Source organism: Dufourea novaeangliae, unplaced genomic scaffold (genome assembly GCF_001272555.1).
Source record: "Dufourea novaeangliae isolate 0120121106 unplaced genomic scaffold, ASM127255v1 scaffold277, whole genome shotgun sequence".
NCBI lineage: Eukaryota > Metazoa > Arthropoda > Insecta > Hymenoptera > Halictidae > Dufourea > Dufourea novaeangliae.
Genome location: NW_015374159.1, coordinates 95394 through 114497, shown reverse-complemented (window position 1 = coordinate 114497; position 19104 = coordinate 95394). Strand labels below are relative to the sequence as shown.

Here is a 19104-nt window from a genome sequence, read left to right as displayed (position 1 = left end):
TTTAGGCGCCGAAACACTGCACGAGCAGATTCATGTCAGTATTATAGAATCGGAATACTTCAGTAACCGAAGATTATAACGTTTTCCAGTCAGAACGAGAGTAACCAGGAGTCTCCCAGATTCTTTGATAGCTTCGGTCTGTATTGGTATACATATACATACATACATATGGGGGAGAGGTGGTATGAAAGGGACATTTTTGTTTTGAAGAAAATATAAAAAAGGCTAAAAGAATATTCTACTTCTAATTGATAATTTTGGAAAGTTTAGCAACCTGGTTATAACTATACGTTGTGATATTAATCTGGCTCTACATATGCCTATTTTATTTTTCACTTTTTAAAAGAATGTATTTTGTCCCTTTCATAAATTGGTTGCATTGAATGGGACATCGATATTTATGAATGGAACAGTGTGATAAAAGAGAATAATATCAATACTAATACTTTCATTATTATTTCTGCAGCTACCAAAATCACAATATTATCGATTTGATTCTTCAACAATATAAATACTATACTACTACCGACATATATGTAGCAAAATTTAGATTAAAGTTACATTACTTATGAAACAAAAATAATCCTCAAATTAAAGAAGAAAAAATAATTTTTCGATCAAAAATACAATAAAATTCTTATATTAATCAAAATTAACAGAATAACACAATATTAATCATTTAATACCATAATGAACAAAAGAAATTAAATACGCCTTTTATACCGCTTCTTCTATTTTGTCCGCATTAACACGATCTCGTTTTTTAGGTGGCATATTTAAACTGTAAAAAGTGAGGAAAAATATTCGCAATAAGAGTTGTTTAATATAAAAACGGTGAATGTTCCTAATCATAGTAAAGTTTTGAAAGGGACAGTTATGAAAGGGATGTCCCATTCATAAACTTTCGTTGTGTCCCTTTCATAAATTTGGCAACAAATTTGAAAACCTAACCAACAATTAGCAGAGTATTAAACAAAAGATACCGGACACTTCATGTTACTGTTCTTGAATAAATACCTGTTCACATGTAGTAAGAAAGAAGTTACATAGTCGGTAATAACAACACTTCGTAAAAACGTTTTGAAAAACTATCAGAAGTTTTACTTTTGATGTCGAAAAAGTTCAATCGTACGTTACTGCCTTGCTTGAAACGACGACTTCAAACTAAACGCGAAGGCATATGCATAAATGTCGCTAGAAAACAAAAAGACGATCGTCCTGGGCAGACCTTCCAACTTCAGAAAATTTATAATGTCCCTTTCAACACGCGTCCCTTTCATCCCACCTCTCCCCTACATATAGTATACCGTTGTCAACGAGAACGTTCGAAAAATCCAAGACATAAATTTTCAAGTCGTCTACTTAAACGAGAAAAAAACCGTACACTGGCTGAAAATCTGTGCATCGAACTTCACGACATATGTGTGTATGCACGTGAGTGCGCGTATACATAAGAAACTACGTTATGTTTGCCGACCTGTTGCTACACCCTCCTCCATTTTCACTTCTCAGCCCAATACGGCTATCCCTTATTCGGTGATTCACCCCCTGCTTGGAAATGGATCTCGCTCGCGTTCGTTCAGCTTATTGAAAACGTTCTGTATTTTGGTCTGCGAGCTGTCTGTCGTCGTCTCTTCTTCAGACTTCATATTTTTCATGTGGACACAGTGGTTCGTTCAGCTTAATCTAATGCGTTAATCTATAATCTATATCTTTTAGTTATTGTTCCGCGTACAGTTTGCTTCTGCTTCTGTTTCGTTTCGGTGAAGTTGCGGATCGAAGTCCTAGCAAGTTATCCTGCTTTCCTTGATTTCCCTTACGCTTTTTTCACGGTTGTAATCATCTCATTTTTAAGTTTACGGCTAGTTCTTTTTTCTTTAAGCGAATTAAGTAATTTCACAAGGCCATAAGGCAATGCTGTCCAGCCTGTTTCTCGGATGGGGCCACCCGCGCGCCTGTTTCCCTTTGCCCCTTTATTTCGCGGAGGAGAAGGCCGCACACGACAAGCTAGCGTTACCGTAATAAAGGTAGCTCAGAACGCCACGCGCGGCACGTGTATTTATTAGTAATGCCCACGACTAATAACAACGCGATGATTACAATTGCCCGCGAATATTTTATTTTCCATCTTTTTTTCATTTTATAAATTGCTCCTCAGAAAAGCCAGCTCAAAATCTACATTTTAAAATCTACTTCTCAAAATCTACAAACACGCGGCCATCAATTACCTGAGTCGTAACACAAAAGACAATGTGATTCCTTTCGCGGCAAACAATCGTGGATATTTGTAAATCATACTGGCCGCGCATCTCCCCGCTATGTAGTGGCGGACAATGATGGGGCACGTCTCTCGTCTCTAAAGAGACAAACTGGACAGCACTGCCATGAGGCAATATGAGACAAGTCATATTTAAAAATCCAAATTATTGTTCGCTTTGTTTTCAGCCTCGGGAGGGGGAGGTCCGATGTTGGTCCCTCCCGTGGCCCAAACTGGGGATCGTGCTGTAGGCGACACGGGCACTCGGGCCCAACAGACGTCCGGCCCTGCCGCGGCAGCAACCCTATGGCCCTTGGCACCTGCGCAATCCAATCAGGTTCCCAGCCAACAGTCGCAAGGTATACCACCCTTGGCCGCGACCCCCGCACCGGCTCATAGCCAAGGTAATATCTGTTTTCTATACAAATAATCTCTAAAACAATTTCATATTCAACAATACAGGGTGTCCCAAAATAGGTGTAAATCCTTGACACGAGTGATTCCTGGAGTCATTTGAAACAGCTTTTTCCTTAGCGAAAAAGTTCTCTGAGGCTTTCTTAACGAGATACTAACGAAAAACCCCGATCAATCAGAGCATAAGCCTGAGTCTGCCGGTTGAGTTCCCACGGTAGGGTTGACTACGCGCTGCGCTTCTACTACGAACAAGCAAGTCGGCATGAATCGAAGGAAGAATTTGAAATATTTGTATGGGATACGCATGATTCTGTTGACATTTTTTGCGAATGATTTAGTGTGCATTTTCAATGCAATTGTGTAAAAATAAGTAAAACGTACAAAAGAAATCATGCAAATGTGAATAAACTGTGCAAAAGAAATCATGCAAATGTGAATAAACCGTGCAAAAGAAAAACTGTAAAAGTGAAACGTGTAAAAAAACACTCAGGTCTATACCCGCGAGCAAACGCGGCTTCCACTAGGGGAAAAAGTAACGAATTAAGGAAAAGGACTCCTACCACTTGGTATTGGGAATTATTGAAATTATACCAAATTATCACTGAATTTAACATTAATTCAGTACCTGGAATAAATTTACCAAGTGGTAGTAGGTCCTTATCCTACGCCACTGTTTCTCCTAGTGGAAGTCGAGTTTGCTCGTGGGTGTACATTACATGTTAGTTTAACGAGATATTAGTGTCTATTCATAATTCGTCCAATGAGTGGAGTCAGCGCGGTTATAAAAAGATGCACATATTGCACATGGGTTAGATCTGCGTTAGAAAAGTTGAATTCAAAACATAAAAGACTGATTCTAAATTAGTTAAATCTAGTTTAAGAAAAGAAAACTACTGATTCAAAACAAAAGATTGATTACGTGTGAATAGGTTTATGTTTAACCTATTCACAATTTTACTAGTACTTACAAATTTTTAGATTCCGCTCGACGAATATTATTAGAGGATATAAAAAACAAGTCAATTTTTGGGCCAGGAAAATAAAATTTAGCCTTTCTGTATTAATGTCAACTGTAATACTAGATTCTGCAGAGCCGAAATAGCTCAGTTGGGAGAGCGTTAGACTGAAGATCTAAATGTCCCCGGTTCAATCCCGGGTTTCGGCAAAGCGTTTTTTTTACCATTTTAATTTTTTTTACGTTCAGTTTATAATTATGTATTTCGATCGCTACAAGTGAATTTCTCCAGAATATTGACATATAAAGCAGCGCTTTGCAAGACCCGAAATAGCTCAGTTGGGATAGCGTTAGACTGAAGATCTAAATGTCCCCGGTTCAATCTCGGGTTTCGGCAAAGCGTTTTTTTACCATTTTAATTTTTTCTACGTTCAGTTTATAATTATTTCGATCGCTACAAGTGAATTTCTCCAGAATATTTACATATAAAACAGCGCTTTGCAAGAGCCGAAATAGCTCAGTTGGGAGAGCGTTAGACTGAAGATCTAAATGTCCCCGGTTCAATCCCGGGTTTCGGCAAAGTATTTTTTTTCCACTTTAATTTTTTCTACGTTCAATTTATAATTGACAAGTGCTTGTAAACAACACTGCAAGTGCCAAAAATCAAATTTTTCAGGAGGCAGAAAAAACTTATCCGACTTTAAATTATTTACGAAATAAGTAGTTCACACAAAAAATTGGTTTTATTGCTATATGTGACTAAAAATACAATAACCCAAATGCATTACAAAATTTTTGAGTTTCTGCATCAATGTTGTCTAAATTCATGAACAAGAAGATTCTATTTGTACAAAATCCCCGTTGTGTACCACCTTTTACAATTACTTGTAGAGACAGCTTCAATGTGCCATTCATTTAAATTTCCAAACACTGTAAGTACCAATTCTATTTTCCGAGATTGTTTTGATAGAAAATTAAAAATATAACGCTTAAAATTGGCGTTTACATTGTTTTCTACAGAAGCGACGTTGATCGTACCAGTGATACCATGTTTTCGCAATATTGATAACTAAGTATTTACAAACGGAAACTGCACTTAAATTCTACATTATAGTATTTCCATCGGCACGTAGAACATTTTTCAATAAAAAGACAAAATTTTTTAATTTTGGCTCTTGCAGTGGTTTCTATAAACACTTTTTATGTAATTGTGCCGATCGTTACAAGTGAATTTCTGTGGAATACCGTCATTTAAAGCCTGTTCCGCAAGAGCCGAAACAGCTCAGTTGGCAGAGCGTCTAGACTGAAAGAACTAAATGACCACGGTTCAATCCTTGGTTTCGGCAAAGCGTTTTTTTTCCATTTAATTGTTTCTATGTTCGAATTGCAATTGTTCCGATTATATTTTTCTGTAAAATGATATTTTTGTTAGTAATGAATTAATATTTTTCTCAGTAATAGCTGTATAAATCCGCTGAAATCATTAAGCTGTTTTTTTTTATAATTCTTTCCTTCAGTTGTTCCCTGAATTTTCTTGTTATTTTTAATTTATAATTCGATGATCATTAAATTGTTTTTTTTTTCTGTTCTAATGATTGTTTTATTTAATCTAGGAAATAGGTCTGTCGCAATGGTTTCCCCGATGTTTTGTATTTTTGTTTCAATAAATGTTTTATTTCTTTTATTCATTTAGAAATGTATATCACTTTACCAAATATTTTTTCTAGTGAAAGAATGTAGTTTTCGTTACAAATGCCGAGTTAGTTTCAACACTGAAACTCATACATACAGTTTTAGTTATAAAATATATGTGATGTTATTTTTTAAAATAGTATAAGTTCGATTTTTTTTGTTTCATAATATTATTATTTAAACATTATTGTTATTTAACACTAGAACTACCGACGATGAACGTATATTTATTTCCGTCGGATCTGTAATCATGAGAACCTTTTAAATATATTTAAATTCTTGAATTAATCAATTTCTTCATTTTCATATTATACGAGTAATTAAACTACTGAAAGATCTGAGAAAGTTTATTTTGGTAACATTTTAATCATCGTTAGAATATTCTACTAACCAGTCATTTTGACTGCTTTGGTAGTTCTAGTGTTAATGCTGTTTATTTTTGTTAGTAGTAGTATACCTATACCAATTACAGTTAATCGATGAGTGTGAAAAATAAATATTCTGTTTAAACGATGTTATAGGTGTGAGTCGTTACGGGCTGTACTCTTTATTCCCCGGGGGTGGCGGGGGTAGTTACGTCGCGGCCACTCCCGCCACCCCAGGACCGCCTACACCAGCACGAGCTTATCACGCGACAACACACAAGGGTAAGTTTAGAACACGATTTATACATTATTCTATTCCCTGCCTTTTGTCATTGCTGTATTTAACTCTTACCCCGTTTTATCCCCCGACCATACTTCTTACTACTTGTCGTATACGTATTATTTTATCGGTATTTAAATAAGTATGAATTCGAGTGTACTCGTAACTCTTAACGTATCAAAAAAACTGTTAAACTTTTATCTCTCATTCAAATGATTTGGCAGAAAGTCTTGCAACGTGAGCTATGTAGTTATGTCAAATTGAGGGCAAAATAGGAACAAGGTTTGCGCAAGCCAATTTGCTGCATACTATGTTGCTGCCAATGTGCGTGCGTTATTTATATGTAGCAAATCTTGCATCAAACTTGTAACTCTAACTTTATAAGAGGCATTGGCCAGAATTTGGCTTTGCAGGCTTGGCTGCCTGGGCCTTTACTACACACTTGTGTGCTTCGAATTTCGGCATTCTGAAATTTTCTGTAGATATAATATTATGAATTTGTTTGAATTTTATTTAATCTTCGTTCAACTAATTTCGAAATTTTCCACCTTGATTCATTATTTCTGTATAATTAACCTATGAGTGCAGAATACAACATTCATAGAAGTGTGTAGTTAAGATAAATTATTCTACATTCTCATCAGAGGTACGAACTATATACATGTATGTATTGGGTCAGTGCTAAAATTTTGATGGATTTTCTGTAAATGGTTCGATCGTCATGGTTTTGTGGAAACAGTAAATAATTCTGTTGATGATTGAACAAAAATTGACGTGTCAGAGTGACTTGCAAGTTTTGCAGCGGAATAATTATTATAAACACCGTAACAAACATTCCAGATCTGTTTGGAGAAGCTGCTGTATTGATCCCAATATGGGATAAAATATAAATTTATGAATTTAATTTAATTGTATAAATTTCAAAATTTTACTCCTTGTAGTAAATTCGAATATGCTACCAGAACAAAGGTCAAATGTTATTGAAAGCAATGGCGATTATCTAATGAATTAAATAAATAATTTTTATTAAAATGATACAGGCTATGCTTTTGTAGCAGGTACACTTAAAGCTTCTGCACTCACCCAATGTAACAATAACATTTGCTACAAGTTTTTTTTAGGAAAGTTAAACCCAGCCGGTAGAAAGTTGCTCATCGTACGGAAAAATTTCTTGGTTTGTAGAATCGAGAGCAACGAGCGTTGTCTTTAATTTCCTCCCGAAATTTCCCATTATTCCGTAAGCAGCTGCAGCAGGTGAGGCGCAGCCTGTGTCAGGCAATCGTTATTGTCGAACGTGTATTATTTCATTTAGATTGCATCGCGCCGGACAAATTATTGCCACGCGCGTGTTCAAAGAGTCGCCAGGCATCAAGCGGCTTGGAAGTTGTTCCAAGTTCGGCGATCGGGACTCCTGGCACCGCGATCGGAACAGCTGGTCGCGTCTTTAATTTATTTCCCCAGAATATATCGTTCTCTCGCAAATTAGTTTGAAGAGCGACGCCCGCGTATGCCACATTAAATAATTATTAGGAATAACTACATAAACGTCTTATTCGGCTCCGTTCACGACACTGGCTATTAAATCTTTTCGACCAGAAAATAACAGGTTTTCGGACTGATCATGTGTCATGCATTGTCAGCCTATTGAACAATAGGGTAGCCCTTATTTATACTTGATGAAAATGTTTTTTTGTATTTCTTTGCTCTCATTTCCTAGAATGATTCCATTTCATAAGAAAATAATCCCTCAAAAAGTTTATTGCATTCAGACAACCGGAAAAGGTGCCTGCCGACCAGGCCTTAAAATTGTCCTTGTCTTCGGAGATTTTAAAGAATTTCTCAAAAATGATAACTCGTATCGAAACGTTGTTCAAACAATATTAAAAGAGCATTTAGTTTTCTACAATTTCTGTTTATAGCATTTTTTTTTGTTTCCAACCATTTGATAGATAACAGCGTTTAATTATTGAGAGGTCCGCACTACGGGCGTGTATGTAGACAATACGCCACGCCGATACTTTATGTGCAGATAAAGGTTCTTTTAGACTGGGGCTAAGACGGCAAAACTGATAGTTTTTACAAAACGCCAGATGTATTTACCACAGATATACATATTTTGGTCTAGATGTACGTATACGTACAGTGTGTTCGACCATCAGTGGCAAAAAATTTCAGGGGTGATTCTTGGGAGCAAAATAAGACAAAAATCAAGAGTAACGAAATTTCAACAAATGCTTCGTTTGTTAGTTATAAGCGTTTAAAAGTAGCCCTAAATGATGGCAATCCACATGGCACGGACTGTCAGCAGGGCAGGGTTGGTAAGAGGCGTATAGTCACTATAAACTCTAAAGACTCAACGACATGCAGGAAAAGTATGTAGAATAGCTATCTACAATACTTACCCGGTAGAAGATGTCAGTAACTTGTGACGGCGGTATTTGATTCGAATCCACTTGTATCGCATTAACCCTGATTACTCGATAAAATTCAAAGGAAATCTATCTATCTTTTTACGAATATTGTCTATCTAATAGGGAAGGTCCAATACCCCTCTAGTTGTCACGTACAGCGATTGTCCTGTCCACGAGTATCCATGAAATTAATTCACACATGCACATACACCACAGAAGCCGCGAAAAGTGTCCACACACTCACACATACATACACACACACACTGCGCGATTGTCCCGTCTAACTTTTAACCTACAATAATTCATTTACACTATTTATAATAACTAAGTATCCGAACTAGTAAATAATTACGACGTGATCACTAAAGAAACTAAAACTTAGTTTTCCGAACATGAACTCTATTTGCTCGAAGAATGCAAGAGGCTCCGTGTGGAAAGGCCAACTGAAAATGTTGAACTGATCCTCCCTCGTTAGGATCGATGTGTCGTAGTAGGTCGATCCCCAGTCTTCTATGATCAATACTTTTTCGAAGGAAAAGCTGCATGGGGAAATTGTTTTCGAGGTCGCATTTCTCACCGAATTATTCTTACAGCAACATCTGTTGCTGTATGTTTTTTTCTACACCATTCGGGTGTACGCCACTCGGCCACGATGCGGAGGGTGTGTGAGGACATTATAATACTCTCACTTGTCTTCTGCAGTGTGACCACCCGCGGTTTGGCATTGCGTTAAGGGAGGAATCGATCCGATCTAACTCGTACTCGTTAATATATGTATGTATGTACTTTTGGCCGGTAACGATGCTCTGTACCGACATCATACCAGCCCGTTTCACCGCCTCCTCCTCCCCCTTCCACCTCCTCACCTCCTTGCTTGCGACAAAGGCCTTGCTATTATGTTTCCGGCTGTCCTCCTTGAAATGAACTTGTAAAAAGAACGTATACAGGGTGTAGCAAAAATGTTGTCCGACCCGGAAATGGGGCACTCGGGGGGTGAATGGGAATAAGTTTTTCCTTAGCAACAATGTAATCTGAGGCTTCGTTACCGAGATATTAACGAAAAACCGCGACCAATCAGAGCGCGAGTTTGTCAGCCGAGTTCCCGCGCGAGCGGTGGCTACGCACTGCGACTGGTAGGCAGCGTTACCGCGGGAACTCGGCTGGTAAACTCGCGCTCTCATTGGTCGGGGTTTTTCGTTAATATCTCGGTAACGAAGCCTCAGATTACATTGTTGCTAAGGAAAAACTTATTCCCATTCACCCCCCGAGTGCCCCATTTCCGGGTCGGACAACATTTTTGTTACACCCTGTGTATATAACGTCGAATGCTAACTCGAAGCTAGAAATGGTTCATGTTATACATATACACAGAATGTAAGCATCGTATAGCACCTCGCGATGCAGGACAATATCATCATAGACCGCGACCCTTGCCGGAGTTTCCGACGCACGGGACGGAACGATCGGACATGGTTGACGCTAATTGTTCCTCTCTCGACACTGCGCTCGAAAGGACAATAGATACCTTTTTTTCCTGGTTTTAAAATATTCGTATCGTAATCTAGAGTCAACCGAAACAGCAGCGGTCGAAGGGACCGAGACGGTTGCGTGTGTACATACATGTGTAAAAGGAAAACGAAGTGCGGAGATGCAAATGCCGAGGAAAGGGCAATACCGTCGTGAAATGTTTCCGATTTTTAGCGACAAATTTTCATACGGGTCGTTTACTCCATGTAGTCATATTCTTCAAAAATAAGCTGTTTTTCAAGCTGTAATATAGGATAGGAGAAGTCTATATAATTTATTAATAAGAGACTATAATTTAATGACATTATTCCGTGCATGTAGCTGAACATCGTAATTAAACAATAATACAAGATCGGAAAATTTTCGTACAAAGGTTTACCATATGCGGAAACCATAGATACATATGTTATGTTCATCTCAGTTATCGCAATGAATATGACCGATCGCTGCAACCGATCACTCTGCATACCTATCAACTAATTAAACTTGCGGTAAATGTGAATCCTGGATCGGGCACAGCACGTCGAAATCCTCGGCTTGCTTGCTACCTGGCGAACCCCATCGTATAGAGGGAGTCCCCTGAACGCTTTTTCTCACCTCGGTATCTGCCCTCAGTGGCCGAGAGGAACTGGCCTTTCACGGACCCCCTGTCCGTGTGGGCACAATGGCGTAATTATGCAATTGAAGCGGGTGAATGAGAGGCTCGGTCAGCGAGGGGTAGAAAATGCTCTGCCAAATAGAATTCCGTCGTACGTGCACGCAGTGTCTTGGCCAGTTCGTGAGCCATCGAAAAACGAAGGGACGAATTTCAAGCGGGAGGAGGGTATGGTGATGGCGGTCATGCTCGAAACGCGAGGGTGGAGATATGTCTCGCCTTTTTACTTTCTACCTGTTTCGTTCGGCCCCAAACGATTTCATTGTCCGAGAAGTAATCCAAAACGCCATACGCGAGGACCGCATGGTCCGCGTGAGAAGTACCGCGAGTAAGGAGGCGTGGAGTCGGTGGAAGGGGGAGAAGGAGGCGGTGAAACGGGTTGGTATGTCGGTACGGGGCATTGTTGTCGGCTAAAAGTACGTATATTATACAGGGTATAACAAAAATGTTGTCCGACCCGGAAATGGGACACTCGGGGGGTGAATTGGAACAAGTTTGTCCTTAGCAACAATGTAATCTGAGGCTTCGTTACGGAGATATTAACGAAAAACCGCGACCAATCAGAGCGCGAGTATGCCAGCCGAGCTCCCGCGCTAGCGGTGGCTACGCACTGCGACTGGTACGCAGCGTTGCCGCGGGAACTCGGCTGGTAAACTCGCGCTCTGATTGGTCGGAGTTTTTCGTTAATATCTCCGGAACGAAGCTTCAGATTACATTGTTGCTGAGGAAAAACTTGTTTCAATTCCCCCCCCCCCCCCCCGAGTGCCCCATTCCCGGGTCGGACAACATTTTTGTTACACCCTGTAGAGTGCGAGTCGGATTGGATCGATTCCCCCGTTAATGCCGTGCCGAGCCACTTGTCTAAAATCGAGTCTGGAGGCGCTAGTCACGGGCGGGTTTTCACTTATTACCTCCGAAATGCAAACCGCGATACGATTGTGTCTGGTTTGCGGGTTCCGCGTGTCCCGCGTATCTATTCACCCCACTCACTTTATTTTCCTTACCGATCATTCCTCCAGCTTGAAACGCGCGTTTACAAGTAAACAATAATGCATATCGTTCGATTCAGTTCGTAAAGTTTCTAATATCGTTTCCCTTCCATGCTGCTGATTGTTCGCAGAACGAACAGGTGAGTGTATACCATGAAAATATATAAATCTACGATTCACGTGTTTCATACATGTCTCACTAAAAGTCACCGTGTCAATGGAAAATATACCCTTTCCTAATTCTCTTTTTAATTGTTGATTGAACGATGCGGATACACGAGCTTACACGTTAAGTGGTTATAGATTAAAGTTTCCATATTTCGAGTCGACTGACGACGGAAAGCGTTCGAACGATTTCAGAAGTGTCTCGTTTCCTGGATCGAAGTGAACGGATAACAAAGCATCGGACTTCTTTCCCTGTTTCTATGTTTTCGTTGGCGAGAGTGCCGTGACCGATTTAAATGAATTTGCATGGATTTTCCATTTATCCGTCTACCGTCCGTTTATTGCATATTTATCGAAAACGACGGAGAACTAATGCGATAAATTTCAATAAGCTCATCGGGCAACGCGTCATTCGGCAACTTTAATATTCATACAGCTTCGGAGTGTATTTGTTGGAGTCAGGGCTCGGACGCATCGTCATTTGTGAAATCAGAAAACGCAAGCGGCTTAAGCCGTGAGCCGTGAGCGTTACAGAGCCTCTCCGTGCAAGCGTACAGAGTACTACATATATGTAGGTATGTACTATACACAGAGACCTGAACTGCTGGTGCTCCCAACGAGAATGCTGATTTACGATCGAAAGTTTAAGTCGGGATGGTCGTGGCACGACACCGTCCACTCATTGGCTATACTCTTTCACGTTTTTCCAGTAAAACGAGATAGTTCTCGCACTTTTATTTGCTATTGTAATCGTGTATGAAAATTTAACCGATACCATGGAACTTCGTTCATGCGTAGTGTTAAATACAAAACGACTACTTCTTGCGATCACTACTTTTCACACAGACCACGAGACATTTTTCATCCGACATTACGTTCACCCCAAAGAGGATCATCGTATATTAAAATGACAGGTGACCAACAAGACGTAAACGGAAAACTCTGCGTCAATTTTTTTATAGTTATTTCTTATCCAATTTACTTACATATGTTTAACGTAAAACCTACGATTATGCGTACAGTTTGGACAAGACTGTATAACTGCCTTATACGAGCAAATGTTTGAGTCAATACGCGTTGTTCCCATAGGAAGCATTAACTTGGAAGAAAGTTCCATTGTCACCACATAGGCGCTTGGTTCCGATTAGAGGGTTAGAGGAAAAGCTGATCGATTAAGCGCTGGATTCTGTAGTTTCAGAGAGCGTGTTTTCTGCCGCCGTTGGGGTTGGAGTGGGTGGTTATACCTGGGGTGCTCCCACGCCACCTCCTGGATCACCGTACAGCCCAGTTCCTGTGACGCAGCTCGAACTACTGGCCAAGAATTTGGCCAGTTTAGCTCCTTCGGGTCAACAGGCGCTTAGTCTTCAAGGTGTCGGTGTGAACGTCGGCAGTTTGCATCACGCCCAACATACCCAACATACACAACATACACTGAACCTAACTGGTCTTCATCATCTTCATCATGGTGAGTACGCTGTAATGTTTGTCGAACATGTATACCTAGCGTTATTATCCTTTAGAATTTTTGCCTCTTCAAACCGAACAATTCTCTACTTGGAGTTAACTTTATTTATAATTCCATGTAAAGTGTATTTAAATTAAGCGAACCAAGATATCACGAACATATTGCAGAGTCGTAAATAATAAATGGAATGCGAATGGGAGACGTAGGACAAAGTTTCTCCCGGTGTTTTCCAGCGTCCATGTCATCGATCTAAATATGATATCGGATATCTCGATGCCAGCAAACTTTTCTCGTTTAACTTTATCGATCGATTTGATACAGTCGAATTAAGGTTACGCATTCAACAAGTTCGAGGAGTTTAATCGCCGTACGATGGCCGCGTAACTCGAAGTAAACATTGGAATAATCTTTGATCAGTTTGGCAGATGACTGATATTATTCGATGGTTCTTTCGAAGAATGTGTAAACGCGATGGCGATGGCTATAGCAATCGACTACGTTAACTGTTGCGTTAGTCGGAAAGTAATTTCGTTTATTCCATGGAAATGAAAGACGATTCTTTTTCATTGAAAGGAACAGTTTTATTAAACAGTTATATATTGACTATTTTGTTCCAACACATTTTGCCACCTTTCAGGTAATGAAGCAATTCCGCGCTCCTAGAACTTATTGGCAAAAAACTGAAGTAAGTGGTTTTTCACACCTTCATTTGAACCAAACGTTTTGCGTGAGAAGTGAAGAAACACTACACCTTTCCTGTTCAGCAATTCCCGGTCTCTTGTGCTTGATGGAATCATTCACTTTGTTCAATTGGTGACAGTACATATTCGAATTAATTCTTTGGTTGTTTGATAGGAACTCAAAAAAAGAAAAAAAAAAAAGAATCCCTTTCCAATCCCACCAAACAGATAGCATCACCTTCTTTTGATGGATAGCTTTTGATGTACTTGGAACTAATTCATCACGTGTAAATGTCAGTTGTCAAAATATGTGATGATTTTATAGGTTAGAATAAATACGATTAACGACATCTAACTGAACAAAACGAAATTACTTTCCGAACAACCCAATAAATATGTTAACCATGTACCTACCCCAAATAGCACAAAAAACGTCGTATGTACGTCCGATGGACGTACGTTCCGTACGTTCTGTAGATTCGGAGGATGTCCCGAAAAAGTCCATATCTTCCTGTTAGGTCCTCATTAAGATCTTTAAATGTCGTAAGAAGGTCCTATTTAGAAACTGGAACGTCCTGAGGACGTCCTGTGTCAACATTCTCTGAACGTTTCTCGAATGTGTAAAAGTAACATTCCCTGTACGTTTTGGGAACGCTTAAAGAGATTTTAAAAACGCTATGGTAATGTCTTAAAAGACGTATAAGAAACGTTTCCCAAATGTTTAAAATTGCGGTTAGGTTTCATTCTGTGCAAGATGACAGGAGTTAGGTTAGGTTAGTTTGTTTTTTCACAAATAAAAGATTAACTTTTCGGCGATTTCCACACTTAGTAGAAATTAGATCTAGTTAGTTCCTGTTAATAAATAAAAGGTTAAATTTCCTGCAAGGAATTATAATGAAAATATAGGTCTGAGGATTATGATCTCCAAGTATATTGTGTTTATTTCTATTTTCACAGCAAAACTCTAATTTGGTGTTGGTTAGATACGGTTTAAGAAAAAACATGTTTTTTCAACTTTCTTGAGGTTTTCGCACAAAACCACTAGTGTCGTTACACTTCTCTATTGATTCTTTAAAGACTGACACCTTCTTCATGGGGTTTCATCACCTTGCACGGAACGACATTGGCAAAAATACTAAACGAAACCATCAAAAATTTAAGTCTTGAGAACATCCGTAGGATTTTTGGGATGGACGTTTCTAGAACATCCGAAATTTAAATCTTGAGAACATCCGTAGGACTTTTGGGACGGACGTTTCTAGATCATCCGAAATTTAAGTCTTACGAACGTCCTAGGGATGTCCAAAATGGACGTAGGACATTCGGATATAAACTGGACATGAAACGGACGTACTTAGGATGTATGGTGCTATCTGGGACCAGTACCTATAGAATTAAGTCCGCACCGCGTATGATGATAATATCGCATGATTTCGTAGCTACAGATAAAAGGATTGATGAGACTATATTTATAAACAGGAGGTCTTCATCAAAACACTTTCTCACCGCAACTGTCTTTGGTCACCGGGAACACTCCCACGTTGACGATTAACAGTTTCTCGTCGCCAAATTCGACGGGGAACGTGGTACCAACAACGGGAGTGCTACTTCAAGAGTATCAGTCGCCGACAGGTTCGACTACCGGATGCTCGGTCACCGTGAACGGCACCTCGTGCCCGACGAGCTCAACGACGAGCACGATGGTGATGCAGGGCGGAGAGCAGACCACTGGCAACCAGGTCGTTCAGACCACCAGCAAGAAACGAGAGGCCTTCCTGCCGAGTCAAGGTCAGCCGGTGAAACTGGAGAACAAATCGCCTAGGCAGCCCTGCGTTTGCAGAAACACCGGTACGTCTTTCCTTTTCTCTCTTCTTCACTCTGTTCTTTTCCTCTCTTTTTTTTTTGTTCGTCTATCTGCTCGACGCGACCGTGTGGTGCTTTTTAACGATCTTAGGCGAGGATTATGTTCAGGTCCCGAATCTAAACGAACCGTTTAAAGGTGCTTCCTTCAAATGAGCTCAAGAACGGACTCACTATGAAAGTTTTCGATAGATTGGTCGATGTTTACAACTATTAAAGATGAGACTGTGTATTTTTGGATTTATGGGTAAAAAAAGAAAAGGATCCTTTGGGAATGACTCTCGGCTGGATACTTCATGTTGTACGTGTCCTGTGTATCAAGTGATTTTTCGGACTCCGATACGGAGTTTAGAGATGCTGTGTGATCATTCGTTCAGAATTTAATAAGTAATGATTCTCGAGCACCTTTGATCGATTTAGTACGAGCAGTACTTGAGAGGTAGGTACTCGAGTAATCGGTAATTAGGTACCGAACTGACCGTTATGATACAAAATTAGATTAGGTAGAACGATAAAATGCAATGTTGTCCGTCGCGTCACAAGAAAGGGAAAATCTTGCTCATTGTCTCTAGGTACATAATTCGATTTTAGAGATCCTAATACGAAACTTTTCACATACTTATTTCCGTACTTCTCGATCACAGGAGAGACCCAATCGGATTCTATAGTAGCGTACATTATAGAATACACTTCTGACCGCATTTCCGTAATATGTAATATCCTTCTGTTGCTCGACCCAACGACCTCCGTAATGTCGCGCGCGTGAAAGAAGTAGGAAGCTTCCGATCGGCTACCGTCGTTGATACAATTGCCGATCTTGCAGCGATTCCTTTCGGGCATTCCGCAACGCGAAAATGTGTCGATCGCTTCAGTCAGAAGGAGAGAAGCCAACGTGGATTGGTCGTTCAGGACCCGGAGTGGGTAACACTGACGGAGAATGATGGTGTGAGACAGGCACAGAAGAGAAGCGGGGGAAATAACCGAGAACGCTGATGAAACAACGGAGGAGGAACAAGAAGCGTAGAGTCGTTTCGTAAAAAGAATCGTAAAGTCGAAGGGAGACAAGGAGAGGGAGGACGAGGAGGAGAAGGAGGATGGTGTGCGTGTTTATAGGAGAAAGAAACGGGGGAGAAGCAAAAAACGATTAAGACGGCAGGAAAAAAGACGCAGTTGAGAGGAAAGAAGGTTTTTGAAAAAAAGTCTGAAAAGTCAGCAAACACAGGAGGAAAGGATAACCGATGAACAGACATGCGGAGGAAGAGGCGATACGAAAATGAGAAAAGAGAGAGAAAGAGGGACAAGCTTACGCAAGATTCTGCCGCTTCTATAATTACTGTAAGAGTCGACTGGCTACTCCACCGGTTTCTCCTCGGTACCCCCGACGTCAGTTTTACGGTTCGTTTTCGTGATTCATTTCTTTCCACCACGTGGCCCAGTCGATTCCCCAGTCGACTTCCCACGACGGGGCTACTTATTCGGGAGAACGACCGCGACGAGTCTTGCTGGCTGAGACTCGTTACCGGAACGCCGCTGACAATGAGTAAATTGCACGGAATACCGAGAAAACGATGCTCTTCGCGTGATTTCGAGCAACAGAGACTGACCAATAATTTCTCTGCGGTGTTACGTAAATATCGTGGAACCAACTTGTCCTCGTTACCGGTCATAATCAATCTCTGACCTCGTTAAAAAACTATCGTATTCACTTTTTCTACGTGTTATAAATATATACATACATAACTGTAACTGTTTATAAAGTCTAATTTTTCAGCTAGGATTGATTCAAGTGCAGTGTTTCTTTCGATGTGTCTATACAGTGTTCATTTTTATTATTATTTTTTTTTTTTCAGAATAATCTTGTATAAAAATAATTTAATAAATTAATATTTTGTCGGTTGTCGTTCGGGATCCTACAAGGTTTTAATTTTTTACGCATACATAGATTGTATCAGTTTCTTTTTTCTGGACTCCGGTGTGTTCATTTTTTTATCATTTCCAGCAGTAATAATAGTACAACTTCTTGGTTGAATGCATTCAAATCTAAAGTGTTTATAATACTATCAATGTTAATTGATAATTTTGACATCATCATCAACATCAATTAAATATGTAAAATACATCATTCCCAAATAGCACAAAAACGTCATATGTACGTCCGGAGAACGTACGTTCCAGACGTTCGGTACATTCGGAGGATGTCCCGAAAAGGTCCACATGTGCACACCCCGCCTCTACGTCTTCGTTAAGATCTTCGAATGTCGTAGGAAGCTCCTACATATGTATTTACAAAATTCGACCGCCCTGAGGACGTCCTGTGTTTCCAACATTCTCAGAACATTTTTCGAATGTGTGAAAGTAACATTCTCTGTACTTTTTGGGAACGTTTGAAAAGTTTTTAAAAACCCTATGGTATATAATGCCTTAAAAGGCGTATAAGAAACGTTTCCCAAATGTTTAGAATTGCGATTAATTGTGAACAACTTGACTGTGACAACTTTGTAAAACATTATTCAAGATGCAACTGCTCGTTTCATAACGATTCGAAGATACTTCATATTTCCTAAATACTCCTCAGTTAGAATACGCATCTTTCAATTTGTAAACGTGTCAACTAGAGATGGCGTGCAAAATCACTAACGGTGATTTATCACAGTGATCGCCGAATCACGATCACGGTCGTGATTTAACTTCATTTACGACAGTGATTGCGATTTTTTTATCTTGAGTGAATTTGCTCACTGCGATCGTAATTCCTTGATCTTTAAACAGAAAAACGTATTCAATATGATTTTACGATGAATTACATTACTATTCGTGTTTGTAAAAATCAGTAGAAAAAACAAGAAATTCTATAAAGAATGATTTGCTAGGTAACATGTAGATTATAATTTATAATCATTAATTTATTCATTATTCTTCATTGTTTTTAATTATTTCTTCACTTTATACGATATAACTCGAATTTTTGTTTTGATGTCGTTAATATAAAATATACAGATTATGTGTCGCGTGTAAAGAACTGTTAGGTTTCTCCACCAATCAGAAACGATCACGAGAAATCACGAATCACTGTGAAAAATCACCGTGATTGGAAACGTACGTGATCGAATCGCGAGTGATTCACAAATAGCAGTTCACGCCATATCTAGTGTCAACAGTATCACCAGAATCCGAAGGATTCGGAGACCGAACAGTTTCCCAAAACTCGAATAAAGCACAATTCAACGTGCAGGAGCTTTTATCACGGTTTCATAAAAAATGTAACAGAGTTTCATGAAAGCTTCATGAAATTGCAGAGTACTCGTAAAAGTCTCGTTCCATTCGCGAAGTTGTTATTGATCATACTGATCGTTTCAGTGGAATACAAAGAGTTTGTGTAGGAATACAGT

The 19104-nt window shown here is 39.6% G+C and overlaps 1 protein-coding gene and 3 non-coding genes across 4 annotated transcripts in view; all 4 read left to right on the top strand.

The window, feature by feature from the left end:
- The first annotated feature begins 2465 nt into the window (after positions 1–2465).
- The window catches only part of LOC107191999, a 41075-nt gene continuing 24436 nt past the window's right edge, over positions 2466–19104 (top strand). Inside the window, exons 1-4 of the mRNA XM_015581169.1 lie at positions 2466–2661; positions 5840–5965; positions 12903–13175; positions 15335–15703. Coding sequence (XP_015436655.1) covers positions 2466–2661; positions 5840–5965; positions 12903–13175; positions 15335–15703 — 964 coding nt within the window. The remainder of the gene's footprint in view (positions 2662–5839; positions 5966–12902; positions 13176–15334; positions 15704–19104) is intronic.
- Trnaf-gaa lies at positions 3764–3836 on the top strand. The gene has a single exon. It is a non-coding gene; the product is annotated as a tRNA-Phe (tRNA).
- On the top strand, positions 3951–4023 carry Trnaf-gaa. The gene has a single exon. It is a non-coding gene; the product is annotated as a tRNA-Phe (tRNA).
- On the top strand, positions 4133–4205 carry Trnaf-gaa. Its single transcript has one exon. It is a non-coding gene; the product is annotated as a tRNA-Phe (tRNA).